A 24,230-nucleotide genomic window follows, 5' to 3' on the forward strand; every position below is an offset into this window, starting at 1 on the left:
CCAGGGATGCCGTGTTAACGGAAATTCCACTATTTACAATCGTGTTGTAGCAAAAATGTATACAATACGCAATGACTATTTGTTTGGTCGTCTCTGTAGGTGCCGTCAAATTCGACAGCAGCGGCTTTGCTGTTGACAATACAATAACAACAAAAAAACAAAACAAAAGATTATAAGAACATCATAGATATAATTCTTAAAAATGCATTTTTCAAAATATTTAAAATGTTTTCAATTTGCTTGAATATAATGGAGTCGTTTGTAATGTATATGGAGAAAAATGAATCAACATGTGACTTTCAGTCGATCGGCGTCTCCCGAGAAGGCATCATCGAAGCCAAACAAGGAATCAAAAGTTTCCAAGCAAAATCATATTGTCGATGAAATATCCGAAACGGGTAAAGAGTTATTGTGATTATTGTATGATATATCAAAAAATACTTTTAACCATTGTCACCATTGGAAAATTCTTATTTACTGGTTAAATAGTACTCATTCCGTTATCTGCAACCAGTCGCATTAGCACGAACGCAATGTATTGTTCCCTGGAAATTTTTAAAAATTTTCTCATATTAGTGAGTTTTGCTCGATTCAAGTTTAAGCTTAATGTTAAGGGCGGGAGGGATATGACCTTTTTTGTACATGGATGGGGATCCGTAGGACTTTGCGGTCTGGAATGCGTTTAAGATGGTGTCGATGAGGGAGTGGTGATACGAGTTACATGGATAACCGAGCGGCGCCAAATGTTTTAGCGTCGGTCCACGTGTGGTTAATACTGGTTACAAGATGCAAGGAGCTTCATTGAACCATGGGAAAGGCTGTCAGTCGGTTGAGCACATTTTTTTCACTGTTCCGAACTTGCAAGGAGAAGACGCAGAGTAATTGGTAAACACCGTTTCCGTGCCAGGTATCTCTCCAGACACTTAGTCTTGTTGTCATTCTGGAGTTCTGTAGAAACCCGAATTGGTTGGCTGTGCCGTACTTTCACCGTCGAGAGACTCTTTTCGATCCACCTGGTCCCCTACTTTTTTAACTTTAACGTTGGTTAATCGTTTTTCTGTCATATTTGCTGCTTGCTCCTTACTGTGTTTTTATATCTTCTTATCTTAATATCTTCGATTTCTTTTCTCTACAGCAAAATGTTGTTTTCTTTGTTATACCATTTACATTTGTTTACCCAACAGGCCAACTGCAGTATTATTGTACGGCCTGTGGCAAGAGGTTTCGGAGTCGCACACAGAAATACTATCATTTACAATGTAATATGCTCCATGAAAAGACCTTTGAATGTGATATTTGTAAAAAGGTATGAACCGATTGTAAATACCTTGTACCTATTTAAAATTAAAACTTTACCGTCTATGTATATTTACCTTTTGTATTAAATACTTACAGAATTTTGCCCGCCAATCTCAATTGAAATACCATAAAGAATCACATGTCTCACCCATAAATGAGTGCACCCAGTGTCATAAGACTTTCTTCAATCCATTGGCTTTAAAGAAACACCAGAGCTTACACAAAGTTGAACCCAAAACTTGCCCACACTGTGATAAAAACTTTTTAAAAAAGATTTCATTAGAGCAACATATTGCCGCTCAACATCTAAACCAATTACAATATGGTTGTGCATATTGCAGCAAAAGATATGCTTCCAAAACGACATTGCAGCTACATTTACAATCACATGAGAGTAAGCTTGCCGGCTTGTACAAATAAAACAATTAGGTTTTTAATATGTGGATTCCCTTTTTTGCAGGAAAAAGATTTGAATGCCTAATTTGTGGTAAATTCTTCCAGCGTAATTCCATTTTAAATTTACATCTAAAACGTCACAATCATCTGGGTAGCATTTACAAGTGTCACGTTTGTGAAAAAACTTTTGGAGACACAGGTGCATTATCAAGGCATCGCAAAATTCATGAAGGTAATTGTTAACTTTGTTGTAAACAATAACATAACTTTAGGTGATATAACCAGTGTTGCCACTCAAGAAAATTATTTCCTACCAAAGTTTAAGAAAAATCCTACCAAACCCGACCAAATCCTACCAAATGTTCTATAAGCTAAAATGTGGTTTATGTTTTTATGCTCACCATTTGACCATTCCATTTGTAGAACATCAAATGATATTTTTTTAACCCTACAAAGAATACATACAATATCGTTTGTTGAATCAAAGCCTAAAGTTCAAAGATGGCTTATATCTTGATATAGCACCGTTTAATTATACCCTATACCACTACTGTGGTACAGGGCATTATAACTTAATGAATTAGTTTGTAACACCCAAAAGGAAGAGAGATATAGACCCATTGATAAGTATACCGATCGACTCAGAATCACTTTCTGATTCGATTTAGCCATGTCCGTCTGTCTGTCTGTCCATGTTAGTTTGCGTTCAAACTATAGGTCGCAATTTTCATCCGATCGTCTTCAAATTTGGTATGGGCATGTTTTTCGGCCTAGCGACGAAGCCTACCGAAATTGAAAAAAATCGGTTCAGATTTGATTATAGCTCCCATATATATGTTCGTCCGATTTGCAGTAATAATGCAATAAAATGGTCATTTGTTACCCGATTCTCTCAAATTTTGGCAGGAAGGGTTTTCTAATGACTCTCGAATATACTGGTGAATTTCATGGAAATCGGTTCAGATTTAGATATATCTCTCATATATATATCTTTCCTTTCCATACTGGTTTTAGTTTTAATTTAATTTGCCCATTTATTAGTCAAGTTGTTAGACCATACATGACTAAAACACTACAAAATGTACAATTCATAAAAGTTTTCTTAAAAATAAATCAGGAATTAAATACTAGTCAAAATTTTTTTATACCGATCTCCCCATAAGAAATCTTGGGTTCATAAATTTCCTATTCAAGGGTTTGAGCCCAGAAATGTGAATTTACTAACCATTTCGACGTTACAGTGGACCCCTTAACATCTTAGGATGAACCGAATCTGACTTTATTTGTATGCACCTGACCTATATTTAGAATAGAATTTATGAAATTTGGAAGAGATCCCTTAACAGTCGTACCAGTTACAGTCAATATCATAACTTAGAGCCTTTTTCCCAAAATTTGAAGCTGTGAGACCCCTTGTAACGGTATTTAGCCCCTCGAAAATCAATTTTATTCTCCACGAATACACAGAATCGACAAGAAGTGAACTAATTTTGAGTTATCCTCGGCATTTTTTTCAGCACCTTGCGGATCTCGACGTTAATAAATCTCCGGGCCCGGACGGTATATCATATCCTTTGTAAGTGTACTTCGACGCTTGCTCGTCCACTACGGGAGTTTTCCCGGCGCGTTGGAAGGTTGCGTTCAGCCCATCCCCAAAAAAGGTGGGGCCAACAACCCTGCGAATTACCGGCCAATTGCGATATGCTCCGCGCTCTCCAAGGTTATGGAGAGTATGGTTAACCATCATCTTGTCAGATACTTGGAGTCCAATGGCCTTCTTAGCCACAAACAGTATGGGTTCCGCAGAAATCGGTCTACGGGAGACCTAATGGCATTTTTGTCGGAACGATGGAGTCGCTCTATCCACCAGTTTGATGATATCTCCAAGGCATTTGATAGGGTCTGGCACGGTGCACTTTTACCAAAGTTTGTCGCTTTTGGATTCGGTCAAAAAATCCTATGGGGGGATCCAGATCGTGAAAAGACGAGGCTATTACTGAAAGGAAGCAAGAAGGAGGTCAGTATAGCTATTGGTATCATAACGGGACACATAGGACTACGAGCTCACTTATGTAAAATCGGTGCGGCAAGTGATAGCATGTGTAGGGCATGCGGGGAAAATGATGAGACATTGGAGCATTTCCTTTGTCGTTGCCCGGCTTTCCCGTCCAACAGATTCCGGCACTTAGGTGGAGACACAATATCAGACATGAACCAACTTTGGGGAGTGGCATTGAAAACAATTAAGGATTTTGTAAATAGCACGGAATTCCTAACATAAAATTTTCTTTTGAGAGGTTACTTTATAGTTTTTAGAGCGCACAACAAGTCGATTACTGGCTTAGGTTATGTCCATAGTGCCATGGGGCGGATTAATATCTGCACCCTCTTTTCACCCTAGCCTAACATAACTTTGTTCGATTTATATCGAGCTTTCTCAGAGATCGCACAATACGATTTGTTGTAGATGGTTTCTCATCAGTTCTTTCTTTCCACTTCCCTTCCCTTTTTCTTATTTTCATTGACGATCTATTGGGTCAGACTTCGAATCCAGTCTACTCACTTGCCGATGACAGTAGTCTGTGTCATTCATATTCATTCGACCATAGGCCCAGTCCTCAAGAAATTGTGGACAGGAGGCGCATTATGGATGAGACGCTCTCCCAGGATTTGTTGGCCATTTCCGAGTGGTGTAGAATGAACACATGTCTCACAAGCGATTCACTGACCCACTTCAATCGTCGATATCTATCTCGGCGGTATAGATATTGATCAATCTAGATACAATGAAATGTCCGTTGGTCAAAACACGTATTCGAAGTGTCGAAAGAAGCATTCAAGTGTTTGGGCTTTCTTAAGCGGTGCAAGAAATATTTCTCGTCTTCTGATCTTCTCAATACCTATACTACCTACATCAGGCCGAGGATGTAGGTAGTATATATGGGCAGGAGCTCCAAAATCATTCTTGGAGCTACTTGTCCGAGTAGAGCGATGGTGTTGATTGGAGACAGTAGGTAGCTTCTCTTGAACATCGTCGGAATGTGGGTAGCGTTGTATTGCTCTATCGTTATTTTTATGGCGTGTGTTCCAGGGTTATTCGTGTTCTTATCCCTGATGTTAGGATGTTCCCCAGAAATACAAGACTTGCCAGGGAATCACACCCGTTTGTAATTGATTGGCCAGTCAAATGAACCGTGCATTACCGAGAAAATTAATTTTTCGCCCGAACCATTCGTATGTGGAATCGATTTCCGGCTAATGTCTTTCCCACATACATTGACGTTCAGAAATTTGAGACGAATATCAATAAACACTACTCGCTTTTCCCCCCTCCAACCCTTAACTTTCCTAATTGCCAACGCAATGCACTGCATATATATGGGGGACATCCCCTGCGTGATGGTTACGTGAAAAAAAAGAGTTTTTATTTCATGAAAAAACCTACCAAAAATTGAGGTCAGCCTACCAACCTACCAAGAGAATAAAAACCTACTAATTTTGGTAGGAACCTACCAAAAACGGCAACACTGGTTATAACCCTTTTTCATATAAGACTTTGCCTAACAACCTTAACATCCACACCATGTACACTATGTCCAGTTTACTTCAAATGGTACTGTAACTATTTTACAAATAATAAATGTAGTTTCATGTTGATCGAAAATTCAGACTTGAGGCAAGCCAAAAAATGACTTTCAAAGATTCGAATGAATTGTTTTTCATATTTTAATATGGTATTTCAGAGAAATCAAATGGTACCAATCTTATATATAAAAATCAATTTGTGTTTGTTTGTAGATTTGTTTGTTTGTTTGTATGTTTGTGTGTTCCTTATAGACTCAGAAACGGCCGATTTTCTTGAAATTTTCACAGATGGTGTATGATGATCCCGTGGTGAAAATAGGGTACTACATTTTTTTAAATCTGAAGGGGGCGGACCCTCCCCGTACCTTAATTTTCGGAAACGCCAGATCTCGAAGATGGGTGGTGCGATTTAAGCAAAATTTTGTGTGCTCTCATATAGTACCTAATACAAATTTGGTATCCAAATTTCGGATGGGGTACCTAGGGGGGCTGCCCCACCCTAAAACCTACCAAACAAATATTTAGACCAATCATGACAATATGTATTTTAAATGATAGGTATTTAGGATAAGAAAACGTATCTGATATCCAATTGTCGGACCAAGTGCTAGGGGGACCACCCCAAGCCCCAAAACACCCTTAAATCGGACATATTTACCGACCATGGCAATATGGGACCCAAATGAAAGGTATTTGCGAGTAGAATACGAATCTGATATCCAAATGTGGGGCCACGTTTCTGGGCGTCCACCACTTCCCCAAACCACCCCCCAAACAGGACTTATTTATTGACCATGGGAATATGGGGCGTCAATAAAAGGTATTTGGGAGTAGACCATGTATCTGATATCAACATTAGGGACCAACTGTCTAGGGGACGTCCCACCATCATAACAACCCCCAAATAGGACGTATTTGCTCACCAAGACAATTTGGGTCGAAAAGACCGGAACATATTTGCTGACTGTTGCAATAAGGAATTTAAATGAGATTAGAAAACGAATTTGATATCCAATTTTGAGGGCAATAGCAATATGGGATTCAAATAAATATAGATATATGAGAATAGAGCACGTTGCTGATATATTTCCCGGGCTTAGTGTTTGGGCGACCACCCAATTCCCAAAACGCACCTAAATTGGCCATATTTACCCACCATGTCAATGTGGAGCTTAAATGAAAGGTTTTGGGGGTAGAGCAAGAATTGATACCCACTTTTGGGACCAATTTTCCGGGGGTGTCCAAATTTATGACCATGTATTTGGGGCATCACCCCTTCCCCAGAACACCCCGCAAAGAGTAAAAAATTTTCGACCATGTCAATATGTGGTATTTAAGATTAGAAAACGAATTTGATAATCTATTTTTGGCCATGTGTTTGGGGATGCCTCATCGTGTAAACTTCCCTAAACCAATGGCAATATAGGGTTTAAATAAATGGGTTTTGAAAGAAGAGCACGATGCTGATATTTTTTCAAGGCCAAGTGCCTGGGGGACCACCTCATCCCCGAAAACACCCCTAAATCAGATATCATGAGAGTAGCGGGCTGAAATGAAGTATATTAAGAATGGAGTACACCTTACATCCAAACTTAAATTCATAGACCAATAAAGATCATATGCGATTCGGACAAAGGCACCTATATTGTTAAACAAATAGTCAAGCGATATATTACTATTTTCACAGCATGGTATTTCACTAAAAGCTCTTTAATTGCCGAAAATAAATATTCCTAGGAAACTTTTGTTCCATATAAATTAAAAGAATGCGCAGCGGAGCGGGCCCGGTTCAGCTAGTATTAAATTAAAAACCAGGTTGAAAATCTGAAGAAAACATCAAAACGTTATTGAGTGATGGTTTTTTTCATCACTAGTGCTAGTGCTGGTGGCATTGATTAGTATATTTCAGCTATGATAGTTTGGAAAAGTGTTCATTCAATTCAATTTTCTTCACTTCGTTTCCAAATTAAATTTCGCTATAGGAAAAATTTAATATATTTTCTAAAATTAAGCTTTTATAAAGTTCCCCCATATATATTTCACAAGAATTTTCTCCATTTTGCTCACAAAAACAACTACTTATTCTTACAGAAAACTCTCTTCAATACCACTGTATATTATGTGATAAAAGCATTTTAAGGAAAGACAATATGACAAGGCATATTAAGACCATACACCCAGAAGAGAAATATGAAGATATTGTACAGATTCTTAATGTTTCACCTCCACAATCGTTTAAAGAAAATGACTTAGATAAAGCAGAAACCAATCATCATAATGCCAATCATGTAATGAATTATACAGAACGCAGCATTCCAACTTCTAGTGCTGGCTATAAATCTCCAGTGACCAACATTGTTATCATCGAGAATAAATTGATACAGAGTCCTATACAAACTGCAGGAAATCACTTGAGTGTTGAAAGGGCAAATAAACACATACAACAATGCCACAAGGAAGAAACATCAAATGACAATAGCAAGCATACCACTTTGTATGAATCATTTTCCATGAACAAAATTCAGGTAATAACAGCGCTACCAACGAACAAAACCACCAGTATTCATATTGTACAAAACAACCATGAAACATTGCCTTACCCACATAGTGCAGAAGAGAATGATAAATCTAAGAATGATGTGCAACTAGAAAAATCCGAAATAGATTTATCCAATCATTATTCAAACGAGAGATTTAAAATGTCATTATCAAAGAATTTACAGACTGTCGAATTTGAAGATCAACAACAAAACATTGAAAGCCATCACTCCTGCGAAGAAAGAAGCCATCCGCTTATTATACACAACACTCCCTCAGTTATTAGATCAGTGGGAAATGTTAATAGAAATCTAAATCTTCCAATTGTAAGTAAGCCCGTCGCCGTGAATGATAATACAGCAATGGATTACGAGTATAAGCATAAAAAATACAATCATCATTACAATGTGGACTTGTATCGTAAAATACTGGGATGTGATGATGAGGAAGACAATGAAAATTTTGTAGAAACACAGCGCGAGACCAACGCCACATATAATCAACATCATCAACAGGATAATTCATCAGAGTCGACAAACCCTACTACAGCAGTCCATTGGCGTAAAAGTTTTAAAAATATTTATGAGACTACAGCAACTTAAAAATATTAAAGCCCTATTAAAGTCACAACTCATACAAATCTGCAATCTAGGTTCTAGACTATACAATATATTTATCATTTGTAATGCAAACAATCATGGAATATTTTTTTAATAATGGGTATTTATTGGTTGTATAAAAGTATTAACCTCCACAACATCAGAGAACCCGTCAACTCCAAGGTTTGAGCAGCATTCCATACAGCTATTGAGCAATAAAAGAAAGAAGGTTTTGATAAGTTGGACAATGTAGACAAAAATTGAGTAGTTTAGGGGCTCAGGCAATCAAATCTGGAGATCGGTTTGTATGGGGTCATATCTATGCATAGACTTATTTATCTGGCTGGGTTTTGGTATAGGTGCATAAACGTACTTCGCATATCATATTTAAATTGATTTGCATTGAAATTTAAATTTCTGGGAGCTCAAGTAGTCGAATCCGGGTTTAGATTTAAATGGGGACTAAATCTTTTTATAGACCTTGCAGGGCTTCATTTGGGATAGTTGCTACAAGTATACCTTACGTAACAAACTTTTGTCAAATTGGATAAAAACTAAGGCTTGTAGAGGCTTAGTAAGACGAAGCGGGAAATGGGTTAATATGGGAGCTGTTTCTATTTATGGATGTATCGGATGGGATTGAGCTCCTGAATTTTTGCTCATTCGCGTAAAAATTTAAGCTATTAGGGGCTCAAGAAGGTCAATCCAAAGACCACTTTTGCATGGAAGATTTATAAAAATCTGAAGCTTTGTCTTCTTTGCAATCTCTTTTGATCCACACCAATACGAAGTAATGCAAATGCAATGCAATTTTTGAACATTCCACTAAGGAACAGGAGCAAACTTCTCACATATCAATGAGTGCAGTCCGATTCAAGTTTAAGCTCAATGAGAAGGGGTCTCCTTTTTATAGCCGAGTCCGAACGGCGTGCCGCTGTGCGACACCTCTTGGGGAGAAGTTTTACATGGCATAGTACCTCACAAATGTTGCCAGCATTAGGAGGGGAAAACCATGGTCTCGCCAGGATTCGAACCCAGGCGTTCAGCGTCATAGGCGGACATGCTAATCTCTGCGCTACGGTGGCCTCAATAAGAAGTATCTCTGCAAAATTTCAAGTGGATATCTTTTTTATACCCACCACCGTAGGATAGGGGATATATTAATTTTGTCATTCCGTTTGCAACACATCGAAATATCAATTGCGACCCTACAAAGTATATATATTTCGGATCGTTGTAAAATTCTAAGACGATTTAACGTTCGTGTGTCTATCCGTCCGTCTGTTGTAATCACTCTACAGCCTTCAAAAATTGAGATATAGAGCTGAAATTTGGCACAGATACGTATTTTTGATGCACGCTGGTTAAGTTCCTGAAGGGGCCAAATCGGGCAATATTTGGATGTAGCTGCTATATAGACCGATCTGCCGATAAAAGGTCTAATTCTCATAAATGCTTTATTTTTTATCCGATTTTGGTGAAATTTGACACAGTGAGTAGTTTAAGGCTTCCCGACATCTGTATGGCAGCTATATTTAGATATAGCTACCATATAGACCGATCTGCCGATAAAGGGTCTGATGCCCATAAAAGCTTTATTAATTACCCCATTTCGCAAAAATTTTAAACAGTGGGTTATTTTAAGCCTCACAGCAATTGACATAAATACGCTTTAGATCGGACTATAAATAGATATAGTTATCATATAGACCGATCTCTCGATAAAGCGTCTGATGCCCATAAAAGCTTTATTTATTACCCGATTTCGATAAATTTTAAATAGTGGGTTATTTTAAGCCTCCCGATATCTGAACTAAATATGCTTTAGATCGGACTATAAATAGATATAGCTGCCATATAGACCGATCTCCCGATAAAGGGTCTGATGCTTTATTTATTATTCGATTTAGCTCAAATTTAAAACAAAGAGTTATCTTAAGCCTCCCGACACTTGACCTAAATATGGTTTAGATGGGGCTATATTTGGATATAACTGTCATATAGACCAATCTGCCGATAAAGTGTCTGAAGCCCATAAAAGCATTATGTTTTATCCATATTCGCTGAAATTTGAAACAGTGATTAGTTTTAGGCCTCTCAACATTCGATCCAAATATGGTTCAGATCTGACCAATAAAGGGTCTGAAGCCCAAAATAGATTTATTTTTTAACCGATTTCGCTGAAATTTGAAATAGTGAATTTTTTTAAGCCTTTCGACATACGACCTAGATATGGTATAGATCGTTCTATATTTAGATATAGCTTCCATATAGTCAATCTGCCGATAAAGGTTCCGAAGCCCATAAAAGCTTTGTTTATTACGCGATTTCGCTGGATTTTGAAACAGGGAGTTGTTTTGAGCCTCCCAATATCCGACCTTAATATGGTTCAGATCGGACTATATTGAAATATTGCTGCCATATAGACCGATCTGTTTATAAACGGTTTGATTCCAAACGGTTTTATACAATGAAATTTGAAATAGTGAGTTGTTTTTAGCGACATCCGACATCCGCCCCAAATATGAGACAGATCAGACTATATAGTGGGTTGCCCAAAAAGTAAGGATTTTTTAAAAGAAAGTAAATGCATTTCATTATTTGATGCCTATTTTCCCCTCCTAATGCTGGCAACATTTGTGAGGTAATACGCCATGTAAAACTTCTCTCCAAAGAGGTGTCACACTGTTCCTTAGTGGAATGTTCATGGGCAAAATTTGCATTTGCATTTTTGTGGAAGCCACCATAGCATGTCCGCTGAACTTCTAAGTTTAAATGCTGGCAAGAACATTAGAAAAAAAATTCCACCAATGGAGACATTTGAGATTTCTAATCAGCCGTGTGAAACTTCTCAATCATTGAATAGGACAACACTCACGGATCCGAAAGAAGTATCTCCGCTATTCCGTAATGGAATGTTCATGGGCAAATTTATGCCCAGTTTTTAGAATCATAAATAAATAATATATTTTTGCAGACATTTTTAAATATATTAAAGGTGACGTGTTTAAAGGCATTGATGCATTAAATTTTGTTTCAGTGAATAATCTTCTTTAAACATTTTTTAGAATAAATTATTTTACAATTATTATATTATTTTAAAAAAGTCTTTAAAATTATGATATCCCCAGAAAATTCACTGTCCTCTTAAAATATTGTGCAATAAGCAAAATTATTATACAAACCAGCAAGGAAAGGCAAAAGTCGGGCGGTGCCGACTTTATAATACTCTACACCTACCCTAAAGGTACAAAGTGTGAGCTATGTCCAATTCTGAAACAATTTTGATGAATCTCGCCGGTTGTTTTCAGATGGGTTATTAAACAATCTGTATCATATTTCGAGAAAATTTGTTCAAACTGTAAAAACTACGGTTCACAAATGGCAACATTATTGCAAATTACCCAAAATTTGACGAACATATATATGGGAGCTATATCTAATTCTAATCCGCTTTCGAGCAAAACTTCTCAGATAATGTGGTCGAGAAAGGCGTTGTGCAAAATTTTTGGCAAGATTGATCAAAAATGAGCTTGCAGTGGCTCTAGAAAGGAAAATCGGGCGATATACATATATATATGTAAATCTGAACCGATTTCTACCAGTAATGTCGAGAGTCATAAAAAATCCCTCCTGCCAAATTTCGAGAGAATCGCTTAACAAATGACCATTTTATTGAATTATTACTGCAAATCTGACGAACATATATATGGGAGCTATTTCTAAATCTGAACCGATTTCGACGAAACTTTAAAGATTCCTTGGAAAGCGTTGTGCAAATTTTTGGGAAGATTCGTCAATAAATGCGCCTGCAGTCGTTCCAAGAGTCAAAATCGGGCGATATATATCAATGAGAGTTATAACTAAATCTGAACAGATTTCTACGAAATTCACCAATAGTGTCGGGATTTACAAGAAAATGCTTCCTGCCAAATTTCGAGGGAATCGGTCAACAAATGACCATTTGAAGAGTCAAAATCGGGCGATATATATCTATGAGAGCTATAACTAAATCTGAACAGATTTCTACGAAATTCACCAATATTGTCGGGATTCACAAGAAAATCCTTCCTGCCAAATATCGAAAGAATCGGTTGATAAATGACCATTTGATTGCAGTATTACTGCAAATCGGTCGAACATATATATGGGAGCTATATCCAAATCTAAACCGATTTTTTCCAATTTCAAAAGGCTTCATCTCTAGGCCGAAAAACATGCCCATACCAAATTTGAAGACGATCGGATGAAAATTGCGACCTTAAGTTTGTACAAAAATTAACATGGACTTACAAACAGACAGCCGGACGGACAGACAGACGGACATAGCTAAATTGAATCAGAAAGTGATTCTAAGTGGATCGATATACTTATCAATGGGTTTATCCCTCTTCCTTTTGGATGTTACAAACTAATTTATAATACCATGTACCACAGTAGTGGTACACAGTAGTAGGCTAAAACAGTAAAGAAAGGCAAAAGTCGGGCGGAGCCGACTATATTATACCCTACACCACCGAGTATACGTAATACTTTTAACAGATATCACTTATATCCAAATTAAGTCAGACTATAATTTTACATACCTATTGAAATACCGAATAGAACCTTATAAGATTTTCTTACGATGGTACGAAAATTGTGGCTTCTACAGCCTTAAAAGTCGAAACGCATAAAAGATATATATGGGAGTTTTATCTAAATCGATTTTGATGAAATTTTGCACACGTATTGGGATGTCAATTCAACCAAAATTATGGCTTCTCAAGCCTTAAAAGGCCATATCGGATGAAAAATATATATGGGAGCTATATCTAAATCTGGACCGATTTTTATGGAACTTTGCACACATATAAAAACGTAGAATAAAACGCTCCATGCCAAATTTTATAAGGATGGGACCAAAATTGTGGCTACTACAGCTTTAAAAGGGCATATCGGATGAAGGATATACATGAGAGCTACATTTAAATCTGGACCGATTTTTATGAAACTTTGCACACATATGAGGACGTTGAATAAAACGGCCCATGCCAAATTTTGTAAAGATCGGACAAAAATTGTGGCTTCTACAGCCTTAAAAGGCCATATTGGATGAAAAATATATATGGAAGCTATATCTAAATCTGGACCGATTTTTATACAACTTTGCACAAATATAAAAACGTTGAATAAAACGCTCCATGCCAAATTTTGTAAGGATGGGAACAAATTGTGGCTACTTCAGCTTTAAAAATGCATATCGGATGCAGGATATACATGGGAGCTATATATAAATCTGATCCGATTATGATGAAATTTTGCACATATTGGGACGTCACAAAAATCACTTCCTGCCAAATTTTGTAAAAATCGGACCGAAATTGTGCCTTCTACAGCCTTTATAGGTCAAATCGGACGAAAGTTATATATGGGAGCTATATCTAAATTTGAACCGATTTAAATGAAATTTTGCACACATATTGGGAGGTCACACGAAACATTTCATGCCAAATTTGGCAGAGATCGCACCAAAATTGCGGTTCCTAAAGCTTTAAAAGGGCATATCCGATGAAAGATATATATGGGAGCTATATCTAAATCTGGACCGATTTCAATAAAATTTTGCAAGCATTTTGGGTCTTTAAAAACAAAAAAAAAAAAAACACCGTGCAAAATTTTGTAAGGATCAGACCAAAATTGTGGCTTCTACAGCGGCAAATCCGACGAAAGATATATGGGAGCTATATCTAAATCTGGACCGATTTTTTTTGTGAAAATCGGACAACATATGCGACCTGTACGTTGATTACAAGAATACATGGGCAGACAGACAGACGGACATAGCTAAATCGAATCAGGATGTGATTCCAATCCGATCCACATACTTATCGATGGGTCTAGCTCTTCTCCTTCTTAGCGTTGCAAACAAATGCACAAATCTATAATACCCTGTACCACAGTGGTGGTGCAGGGTATCAAAATTAAACACTTTTTTAATGTGTATGTTTCTAAATCCACCCAACATATAATTGTACCCAAATTATTTCCCCACAATAAGCCAACAATAAATAACAATCATCATTTGCATAGACAGAATATTTGTTTTTTTGGCTTAATACCAACAGCCATATAGATTTCGCACGTTTTTTCAATTTGACGTCGAAGTGACCAAGTTCAAGAACAACCAAATAAGAAAAGAACACATGCCTACAAGTTTTTAGTTTTACGCAACAGATTATATACAGACAAAAAATACGAGGATGCTCCCTACAAATAAAAATTTAGCAGCGTACAATGAGAAAAAATCTTAAACCAAAAATGAATTTTGACAATTTTATTGTTTTTTCCCAATTACATGAAGACTCAAAAAGAACTGTTGAAAAACTCAGGTGGAATATGGAAACCGTGAATCCACGAATCAGGGATCGGGACTCATAATATTAAATGCGCCGGGAGATTTGAGTGTAAAAACACAAGCAAATTTTACATGTGGTACTCAATCCCATGGCAGCCGGTTGTACGTACCGGATTGACCCGATGGAATCCTCCATCGGCAAGGGCTGCCATCTCGGTGTACAACACACTGCTACAACAGCAACAACAACATGTGGTACTACTATTAGGGTTCTCTAGCAACTCTGCTAGTGCGACTTTTAATGTTCAATAAAACAATTACAAAGGCTGGCCCATGTCATGAAATGGCCAAAGAATCATTGGAAAATTCATCTTATAAAAGTTAACGAGAAAGAGAAACCAAACTTCAATGGGAAAAGATATTGGAATAAGAAGTTTGGAAACGTTGACGTTAGTAGTTGGCAAAAAAAACGCGACCGAAGAGCTTGGTGAACTTTTTGTATTTAGCCAAGGAATCTATTGGTTTTTTATGGCTACAATTAAACGAAAATAATTCATTTATGGTTTTCAAAAAAAAAAAATTGTTATACCTAATTATTTAGTTTTTTCAAATTTAACAATGCATATCTCTACTTGTTGTACGACGGTGTAGCAACCTATACCCATACCTTTCGCAATATTTAGTTGGCTTTAGTTTTCAAAAAATCAAATGGCATCAACGGAAGAGCACGCATTACAAAAAGTCTATTATTTAACACATGATGCCACCAAAAACTGGCGGAAATTATTAAAATATGGTGAAACACTCGATGTGGATGTAAAGCGAAAATTACTATGGATGTGGCCAACGGAAAAGTGTTTACAAGAGATCAACGAACTTTTGCAAAAATTTAATATTACATGCCTACTCAGCATAGGATGTGGCAGTGGACTATTTGAATGGCTGCTCAAAGAAAGTTCAAGTGAGTAAACACAAATATATAATAATAAAAAAACCTAACAATCTATAAAATTTTTTTTTTAAGATATTGAAATCCATGGCTTGGAAGTGGATCGCAAATGGTGGAGCAGTAGTTATGCCATCAAGTCTTTCATTCAACTTAAATACATTGAAGATATGTGTTTGACCAATAATGATTATCTCCAAGATTGTTGCTCTACAAATAGTTGGAATTTTGTTTTGATGTTTTGTTATTTTAATAACCGTCAAGCATTTTTAGAGTATTTAAATTCTTACCAAGGCAATTGGCTCATTATTATTGGGCCGCTGGATAAACAAGAAATATATACTGATCCTTTGCCTTTGGAGCCAAATTTTCCAAGTGACATGCTTACAAAGTGGCTTTTAAAATCCTCATTGGAAATGGGAGAAAATGATTGTTTAGCTATATATGAAAAAATTGAATTAATTTAGTAATAAATTGAAGCAAACTTATAAATGGATTGATTTGCATATGCATAATATACATATGTAATTTATTTATTTCGGAAAAAGAAAAATATTAATCTGAGACTTCGAATTACCCAATTACCTTGAACATGGCCCCAGCTTTTATAACAAAAGGCCAATCGAAAATAGTTTTGCAATGTAAAAAAATTTTTGTTTTATTTGGTTTTCACTTTTGTTTTATATGACCAGACTTGCTTTGCCAGACTTTTGTTTTCAAAGGCCCATAATAATAGAACAAACATTCCACTAAAAACACCAACAAGTAAATGCAACTGCAAGCTGAACTTCAACTGAAAATTAAACATTTTTAAGTTCCACATAAGACTTCTATTAGGGGAAAAATCATACCTTAGAATAATAACATATACCATAGGCAATGATAAGGCCAATGGAAAATAGTGTTCCTGGTTTTAAACCTCTTAAAGGCTTATGTTCTACAGGTTTAAACTGATCCCAAATATATTTACAACTGCAAATGGAGAAGAGCAAATTAATATATGCAAAAGTGGGTCTCTTATTTTCTTGTGTCTTACCTGCTACATATTCTACACAGCATATTTATACAGTTGGCTATTATGAAACCCACAGGGCCAAAAATTCTCGTCAGTACAAAAGACATGACGATGAAGATGATGGAAAATATTCCCATTATATAATTGTATTTATCAATTTGTTTGGCTGTATTTGTAGCAAACATATAACCTTCTGTTATGCCATTGATTGCCAAAAAATATATTGCTATGCAATGACAACGTAGCAATTTCTCTGGCAGAGCATCTGCGACGAAATTCGCACCTCCATATAGATACAATAAGGCATGGGAAAAGTTTTGACCAAAAGTCAAACCCAATAAACCAATTGATGTAATACCCAGCAGTAGGTTTTCCAGGACTTTTGAAGCCTCCGAAATTTTGGCCTGCGAAATAATGTTATGAAAGATTTTTTTCCAGGCATAAACGAAATTACCTTTTCCTGATTTTCCAGCTTAACATCTCTAGCTATGGATTGTGTAAAATAAAAATAACTGCTATCCTCTATAGGACGAAAAATAAATCTAGCAGCTAAGCTACCCAAATTGTTGACAATATCGTATGTGGCTTGTTCGCTAAAAGTTAGGCCTGGCGTAAAAGACATTACATATTTTTCACCTTCCGTCAGAATCTGTTTAACAAACGTCTGCTTGGCAAAGCTTAGAGTGAATGTAAACAAATCTTTGTTAATGGCATTCTCCTGTAAAAAGCAAAGCAAAATGTAAAGGAAATGGTACCAAAGTTCCCAACTAGTTGTAGACTTACTTTCTTTTTTAGCATAACGCCTGGCAGAAGGTCGGTAACGCCCATGAATTCAAAATCATCCATATTTTCAAATAACTTATGATATTCTGTGTTATCTGCATGCTTCTTTCGTGTCTCCTTATATTCTTTCAGCCGTACTATGTAAAAATGATAAAAGCCATAGTAGCCAAACACAACCATTAAAGCGCTAGCTATCTGAGCTATAGCAAAATAATGTATGGCTCGTGATGCATCCAAATTAAAAACTAGCCATAAGAATACCGTGGAACGCACTAGAATTTGCAGAGTGCTCATCACAACTTTAAGTTTTACAAAACAAAAGACTTGGCTAACAAAAACTGGAGCTTCGGCACAAAATTCTATTAAGCATGCCAATGCCACCGCATAGCAGGCCTTGTTATATTGTTGCCTTTGTATGTCGTCCTCTATGGCTAACATTATATGAAGCCAGATCTGGACGCAAATCATAGAAATACATAGACAAGTAGGAATGCTGAAATGTAAAGAAAATAACAAATCAATAACTTACTCTGTTTAAAATCTAAACATACGTTAGCCATTGTTGATTTATTAACTGGGCCCATGAGCATTTCTTTAACTGCTTGGTGGAACTGGCACTTAATGAGGCACGACTAATTGCTTCCCTAGAAAGAAAGATGATAGTGCTCTCCAAAAGCAAAAGACGCACATTTATAATTCCCAGAACATCTCGACCAATATTGCGCACCATAAATATGTTAATAGCAAATGTTAAAAGCCGACAGAATATCTAAAATTGATTATATTGTGATCATATTACTCATAGACAAATAACGATGGTTCAAAAATTACCTGAAATGCCATGTTTAATATGGCACTAAGTAGGCTACTTTTTAGTATATTACGAGACATGATTTTACAGCAGGAATATCCTATGATCCATTTATTAGAAGTATAAAAAAGCACCGCTAAATATATGTATTAGCCAAGATATAATCAAATATATAATATCCTTATCAGTTCATGGTTTTTGGTTGTTTTTTTCAACGTAAACATTTACTTTTACCTAATGTCATTCATGTTTAAAGAGTAGGGTTGCCATGTGCTAACTTTACAATCAAAAAACCATATGATTAATCTGCCGGTAGACTCAAGCAAAAACGTGCGTCTGTAATGGTTCGATGGTGTTTTTTTTTTATTTTGTGATGGACAATGAAATGTCTTCCAAGAATTCAATAGATAAGACTAAAGGCATATTCTTCTTCGCATCGAGGGACATTAAACGTAAGTCTTAGCAATAATAAAAACAAATTGTCTTATATTCGTTAATACCCCAGAAGTCCCTTACCTAAATGTGTAAACAAAGTGCCATCACCTTTAGAGTAAAGGCTGGTACTATATTCTCTTTTCGCGATATTTTTCGTTGATTACTTTTTTAGATAATAGATTTTAAAGCAATATATCTTGCTGATTCCATTCAGTAGGACATTCCCTCATTACTTATGGTAAAATTTTAATAAAATTGTTACTTTATCATTGCTATTTGTGTAGTGTTTCAAAAAAGTAATCACGAAAAAATGGATTTTTAAGGGTGAAAAACGAACATATTACCAGCCATAACTTAGGAAAATGTATTCCAATCAGGACAAGAAGGTACTCAAGCGGATCGGTTGGGAAATAACTACTATTATACAAAAGTAGGCTGTGGAAGCCTTTCGATACCCATAGGTATATACTTGAAAGGTTAAACCATGAAATTTTATGGGAAAAACTTGTGTGCAGCCAATTTTGGTTGACATTTTGTCGAGCACCCATTGAGTAACATGGCGACAATGAGCATTCAACGCTAGGCAAGGTAGCTCCCAGTCGACCCAGCTATTCGGAACCGAATATGTAGCAGTCAGAAGGAGAGCCTAGCCATCAGAGCCTATAGCCCTTGCGGAATGGTAATGCTCAAACATGGAGGCAAATAAGGAACGAAATATCTGATAGAAACACAAAATCAATCTAGCTCCACAATAGTAATATCTTAGATGAGGAATATTGGCCGAGAGGTTCTCAAAACTGGGAAGCATGCCTATCAAGAAGAGTCGAACTCTCTCTATCATCGGACGTAAAGACACTTGAGGCGCTACCACTACCCAGATTATATTCGTGCATACTTCCAGCAGGAGTTCATTGTTACCACGAGTAGATTAGCTGGGAGCTACCGGGCGCACACAAAGGTTGCGGATAGTGGAATGATTTTAACGGAGGAGTTCCTTAATGGAATGTTCATGGGAAAATTTGCATGAATGCCGCCTTAAAATGACTAATGTCCATCATGTTCCAGCGGCGATCGGTCCTATAGGTAAAAACGAGTTTGCTCAACTCTAGCTGTCAAGCCGCAGCCCTTAGAACAATCAATTACATATTACAAACATCGACCATCTACACAAGTAGACGAATATGCCTAAAGATCATAGTGAGCTTCTCTCTCAACAGAATCTTCTGAGCTGCAAACAGGAGAATCTCCGGAAACACACCACCGATCCACTTACAACCTCATCCATTCACACCGGGATTAAAGGATATTCATCAGGATAATGAAACCAATGCAACTTCATCATACCAGCCGATAGGTCCCACCGCCCATTGCAAATTATTAAAAAGATCTGGCCTTATTAAGATCCGGATGGTTTAGCAAACTCAACACATATTGCTCATTATTAGGCGATACCCTCACCTATATCTGCCCTGCTTGCAACACAGGACCCTATATACCGCTTCAATTGAAGCTGCCAGATTCCTAGAGCTAAGTCTGGCGACTGCAGCTAAATTAGAATAATTTGAGAATCCTTCAATCTGTATACAAATAGCAAAAGTGGCTACAACAATAACAAATTTAACATTGAAGTACCTTTCAACTAAATTTATTAGACTCTACTGACTTCTATGTGAAATTTACAAGCTGGAATTGATTGAACTTCAGCTGTAACCGTACTATTGATTCCCAAATTGCTGAGGGCTCCTCGCACCAAACCACACGTGAAGGCCACAAACTAAAAAATAGATGATAGACAGTGGAATACGCAATTTATCATAATGATGGTCTCTTACTTTGGGTGCATGTTCCAATTGTTTTTCTCCAGGTGTTATCCTTGTTAAAAACCGGAAAGCCTTGTCCTGGACAACATACATCCCCAGATTATTGGTGCGAAGATTGTCCACCTGCTTCTTATAAATCGATGTCCAAAAATCAGTACATATAAATTTAATCGTCTCCAACTCATCCTTGAAACGGGAGACATCACGAGTCATTCGCTCTATTAGTCGGTACCCGGTGGTAAAACCGATGTATTCCAAAGTGGAAAAATCATTTTCCTACCAAAATTATATGTGGGAGTTAATTGAATTTTTTTTTAACTTATTGTAGTTTATAAAGAAACCTTGTTATCATCTAGGCAATAATTCACTATTTCAGCATGTAGACAATCAAATACTATTTCCTCAGACATAGTATCGTTTTATATTTTTGATTGTATTAATTTTTTGTTTTCTCAAATATAAATTGAGGATGAAGAAAACAAATTAAATGATATCAGCTGTTTTTGTAATCCCAGTGGGAATGTTTATTTCTTTAATATACAAATTAGTGCGACGTATAGAAAAATCACGTGATTGAGTTGCCATTTTCATAGTGGTAATTGTACAGAAACTTGGTGTAAAGCTTCTATCACACGATATGTAGTGTCTTATGTATTTGCAAAAGTAGCAACCCTGAAGTTGGTACACATCGTGTGATACCTACGAAAAATATGAAAAATGGATTTTGGAATAAATATGCAATTCTTTCAATTATTATTCGTAGTTGACATGTATGAGAAAAGTCGCTACTTGAAGGATTTTCTTAGAAAATGCCATTGATATTTAACTACACGGAATTATTTAATTTTAAGGCTGGTACTATATTCGTTTCACAGTTGAAAACACAAATTTTTCACGGTTACTTTTTTAAAACACTTCAAAAATCTCAATGAAAACATCATACTTTTATGAAGATTTTTTCATAAGTAATGAGGAATGTCCTACTACATGAAATCAGCAAGTATTTTTGCTTCAAAATCTATTATCTAAAAAAAGTAATCACGAAGAAATGTCGCGAAAAACGAACATAGTACCAAACATTAATTGGTGTATTCGGTACTTACTTACTTTAAAATCGTATTGACGTAGGCTTATGCCGCGTTACATTATTCAGTAATTTAATACCGTTAATGGAACGTCGACGTTCTGAATTTATATTTGAACTTGACGTTTCTGTTTTGATATATTCATAACATTCTTTTTTGTTGTTCGCCTTATTCATAACAAACAAACTTCTCCAATCATTCATGGCCTAAATTATAGAAACGTTTTGTTAATGGAATTTTGTGTTCAAATTTAAAACTAAGTGATATGGATAAAAGATATGGAGCCAATTCAAATATATATCACCAATGGAATTGTATCAAACAAACTGCACTTTTTCTGCAAATTATAGTTGTGGTTGTTCTATGCTTCTTCTGCTATGGATCTGCATTAAATGGAACTTTTGTTTTTGATGACACAGTTGCCATTAAACATAACAAAGCCATAACTCAATTGCCAACAAATTATACAGCAATATTTACAAGAGACTTTTGGGGTGCCGCCATTACCGACGAAGATTCCCACAAATCCTATCGCCCACTTACCTCCCTTATGTTTCATTGGGAATGGATGATATGGAAAATGGAGCCATATCATATGAAAATGATTAATATGTTTATGCACATGTTAAATAGCATATTGGTGCTAATGGTGGTGAGAAGATTTCAATTTGAGAAATCTTACATCTCACAGCATACACAGGATGTGGCTTTTGTAGCGGCTGTGTTATTTGCAGTACATCCTGTTCATACAGAAGCGGTATGCGGTATTGTGTCCAGAGCTGATTTAATGTTTTGTTTTATTTTTCTGCTGTGCTTATGGATGTGCTCGGCGAATTTTAATTTCATTTGGCAACAAGTGTTTATCATTTCCATGACATTTGTGGGAGTACTTTTTAAAGAATCTGCAATAACTATACCCTTGGCTTGTGTATTGGTTACTTTTGGCCTAGAACGTTGGAACACTTTATGTTGGAAGCAACAATTAAAAAGGCTGGTGTGTAAAAGAAATTTATTTTATGGCATATCAACTTTGGGCATAATACTCTTTCGTCTTTGGCTGGCTGACTTTAAAACACCTAAATTTCGTGCTGCCGACAATCCAGTAGCTCATGCCGAAAATCTTGCAACCAGAATATATTCCCAAAATTATATTTATTTCTTTAATTTGAAAATTCTCATCAACCCCTTGCATTTGTGTTTTGATTGGTCCTTCGATTGCATACGCCTGATTGAGAGAATTGCGGACAAACGATTGCTGCTAGTGCTATGTCTCTATGCTATGGTTACCGTTTTACTTTTGAATTATAATAGAAATTTTCCACCCGTAATTGGTTTGGGTCTAATGGTTATACCCTTTTTGCCGGCATCGGGTATAATTAAAGTGGGCTTTGTGATTGCCGAGCGGGTATTGTATGTTCCTTCGGTTGGATTTTGTTATATCACGGCATATGGATTCATTTGGCTTAGTGAGCATATAAAATATCGCAAATGTTTGCAAATTGCCTTTGGACTTGTTGTCATCATATTTGTGCTCAGATGTAGGCAACGATCTTTGGAATGGCTAACGGAGGAAAGGCTGTTTTGGTCTGCCTTGGAAGTTTGTCCGAATAATGCAAAGGTAAAACAAGATCTGATTAAAACAAAAAAAAAACTTCCCTTTATTTTTTTTACAATTTGCAGGTCCATTACAACATAGCTCGTCTAGCTACTGATGTGAAAAACAATAAAAAGGCATTTCATCATTACCACAAAGCAATTGAGCTAGCACCAGATTACGATGCCGCTTTAATGAATTTAGGAAACCTTTATCGTGATAATGGCAATTTGCCAAAAGCCGAAAACTATATAAAGAAGTCATTGGAGATAACTCCCGATTTTGCTACAGCATGGATGAACTTGGGTATTGTACAAGCGGCCAATAAAAATTACAAAGAGGCCCTTGATAGCTATAACAATGCCTTAAAATATCGCAAAAACTATGCCAACTGCTTCTATAACATGGGAAATCTTTACCTCGAACTAAATCAATATAACGAAGCACTCAAATATTGGCAATATGCGGTTGCCATAAAACCGAGCCTTCGTCAGGCATGGGCAAATATTCTTACCATGTTCGATACTAAATCCATGTTTAGTGAAGCTTTAAATGTTTCAGAACAGGCTTTGAAGCATTTGCCTTTAGACTCTTCAATACTATTTTTACGTGCCAACGTCTTGGGTAAACTTGGAAGATATAGTGAGGCGGAAAATCTATACAAACAGGTTATTGGCAAAGAACCTCTTAATTATTTGTATCACACCAATTTAGCTGTATTATATCATCGATGGAATCGTTTCTCCGATGCAATTGATTCATACCGAAAAGCTTTGGAAGCCAATCCACAAAAGGCGACAACTGCCAGGGAAAATTTAAGCAAATTGATTAATGTATTAGCAAAACAAAAACAAGTGAAACAGCAATGAGTAAAATTTTAAAAACATGGACGACTGGTAATTTCCTTAAATTTATTTATACAAACATAATTTATTAACTTTAGAATAAGAAGTATGAGTCTTTTAAACTTTTTTTTACATTCCTAAG

The 24,230-nt window shown here is 36.3% G+C and overlaps 5 protein-coding genes across 5 annotated transcripts; 3 read left to right on the forward strand and 2 right to left on the reverse strand.

The window, feature by feature from the left end:
- The first annotated feature begins 6 nt into the window (after window positions 1–6).
- LOC106095704 (zinc finger protein 347) lies at window positions 7–8,514 on the forward strand. The gene is made up of 5 exons (XM_013263000.2): window positions 7–398; window positions 1,185–1,306; window positions 1,396–1,693; window positions 1,760–1,927; window positions 7,372–8,514. Exons 1-5 carry the CDS (start codon window positions 281–283, stop codon window positions 8,418–8,420), a joined length of 1,755 nt encoding a protein of 584 aa, XP_013118454.2. The 5' UTR covers window positions 7–280; the 3' UTR covers window positions 8,421–8,514.
- A 6,948-nt stretch (window positions 8,515–15,462) lies between these two features.
- LOC131994641 (uncharacterized) lies at window positions 15,463–16,167 on the forward strand. Its single transcript, XM_059361406.1, has 2 exons — window positions 15,463–15,715; window positions 15,779–16,167. Exons 1-2 carry the CDS (start codon window positions 15,463–15,465, stop codon window positions 16,165–16,167), a joined length of 642 nt encoding a protein of 213 aa, XP_059217389.1.
- A 162-nt stretch (window positions 16,168–16,329) lies between these two features.
- LOC106095705 (protein RFT1 homolog) lies at window positions 16,330–18,628 on the reverse strand. Its single transcript, XM_013263001.2, has 7 exons — window positions 18,330–18,628; window positions 18,050–18,267; window positions 17,499–17,991; window positions 17,170–17,433; window positions 16,737–17,119; window positions 16,552–16,672; window positions 16,330–16,493 (listed from the first exon to the last, which is right to left on the reverse strand). Exons 1-7 carry the CDS (start codon window positions 18,387–18,389, stop codon window positions 16,359–16,361), a joined length of 1,674 nt encoding a protein of 557 aa, XP_013118455.1. The 5' UTR covers window positions 18,390–18,628; the 3' UTR covers window positions 16,330–16,358.
- A 1,745-nt stretch (window positions 18,629–20,373) lies between these two features.
- On the reverse strand, window positions 20,374–21,049 carry LOC106095708 (trafficking protein particle complex subunit 6b). The gene is made up of 3 exons (XM_013263003.2): window positions 20,906–21,049; window positions 20,577–20,840; window positions 20,374–20,518 (listed from the first exon to the last, which is right to left on the reverse strand). The coding sequence occupies exons 1-3, from the start codon at window positions 20,972–20,974 to the stop codon at window positions 20,393–20,395; spliced, it is 459 nt and encodes a 152-aa protein (XP_013118457.1). The 5' UTR covers window positions 20,975–21,049; the 3' UTR covers window positions 20,374–20,392.
- A 750-nt stretch (window positions 21,050–21,799) lies between these two features.
- Window positions 21,800–24,216, forward strand: LOC106095703 (protein O-mannosyl-transferase TMTC4). The gene is made up of 2 exons (XM_013262999.2): window positions 21,800–23,267; window positions 23,330–24,216. The coding sequence occupies exons 1-2, from the start codon at window positions 21,915–21,917 to the stop codon at window positions 24,110–24,112; spliced, it is 2,136 nt and encodes a 711-aa protein (XP_013118453.2). The 5' UTR covers window positions 21,800–21,914; the 3' UTR covers window positions 24,113–24,216.
- Window positions 24,217–24,230: the final 14 nt, after the last annotated feature.

The sequence above is a fragment of the Stomoxys calcitrans genome, chromosome 2, assembly GCF_963082655.1.
Source record: "Stomoxys calcitrans chromosome 2, idStoCalc2.1, whole genome shotgun sequence".
In the NCBI taxonomy this organism is placed as follows: Eukaryota; Metazoa; Arthropoda; class Insecta; order Diptera; family Muscidae; genus Stomoxys; species Stomoxys calcitrans.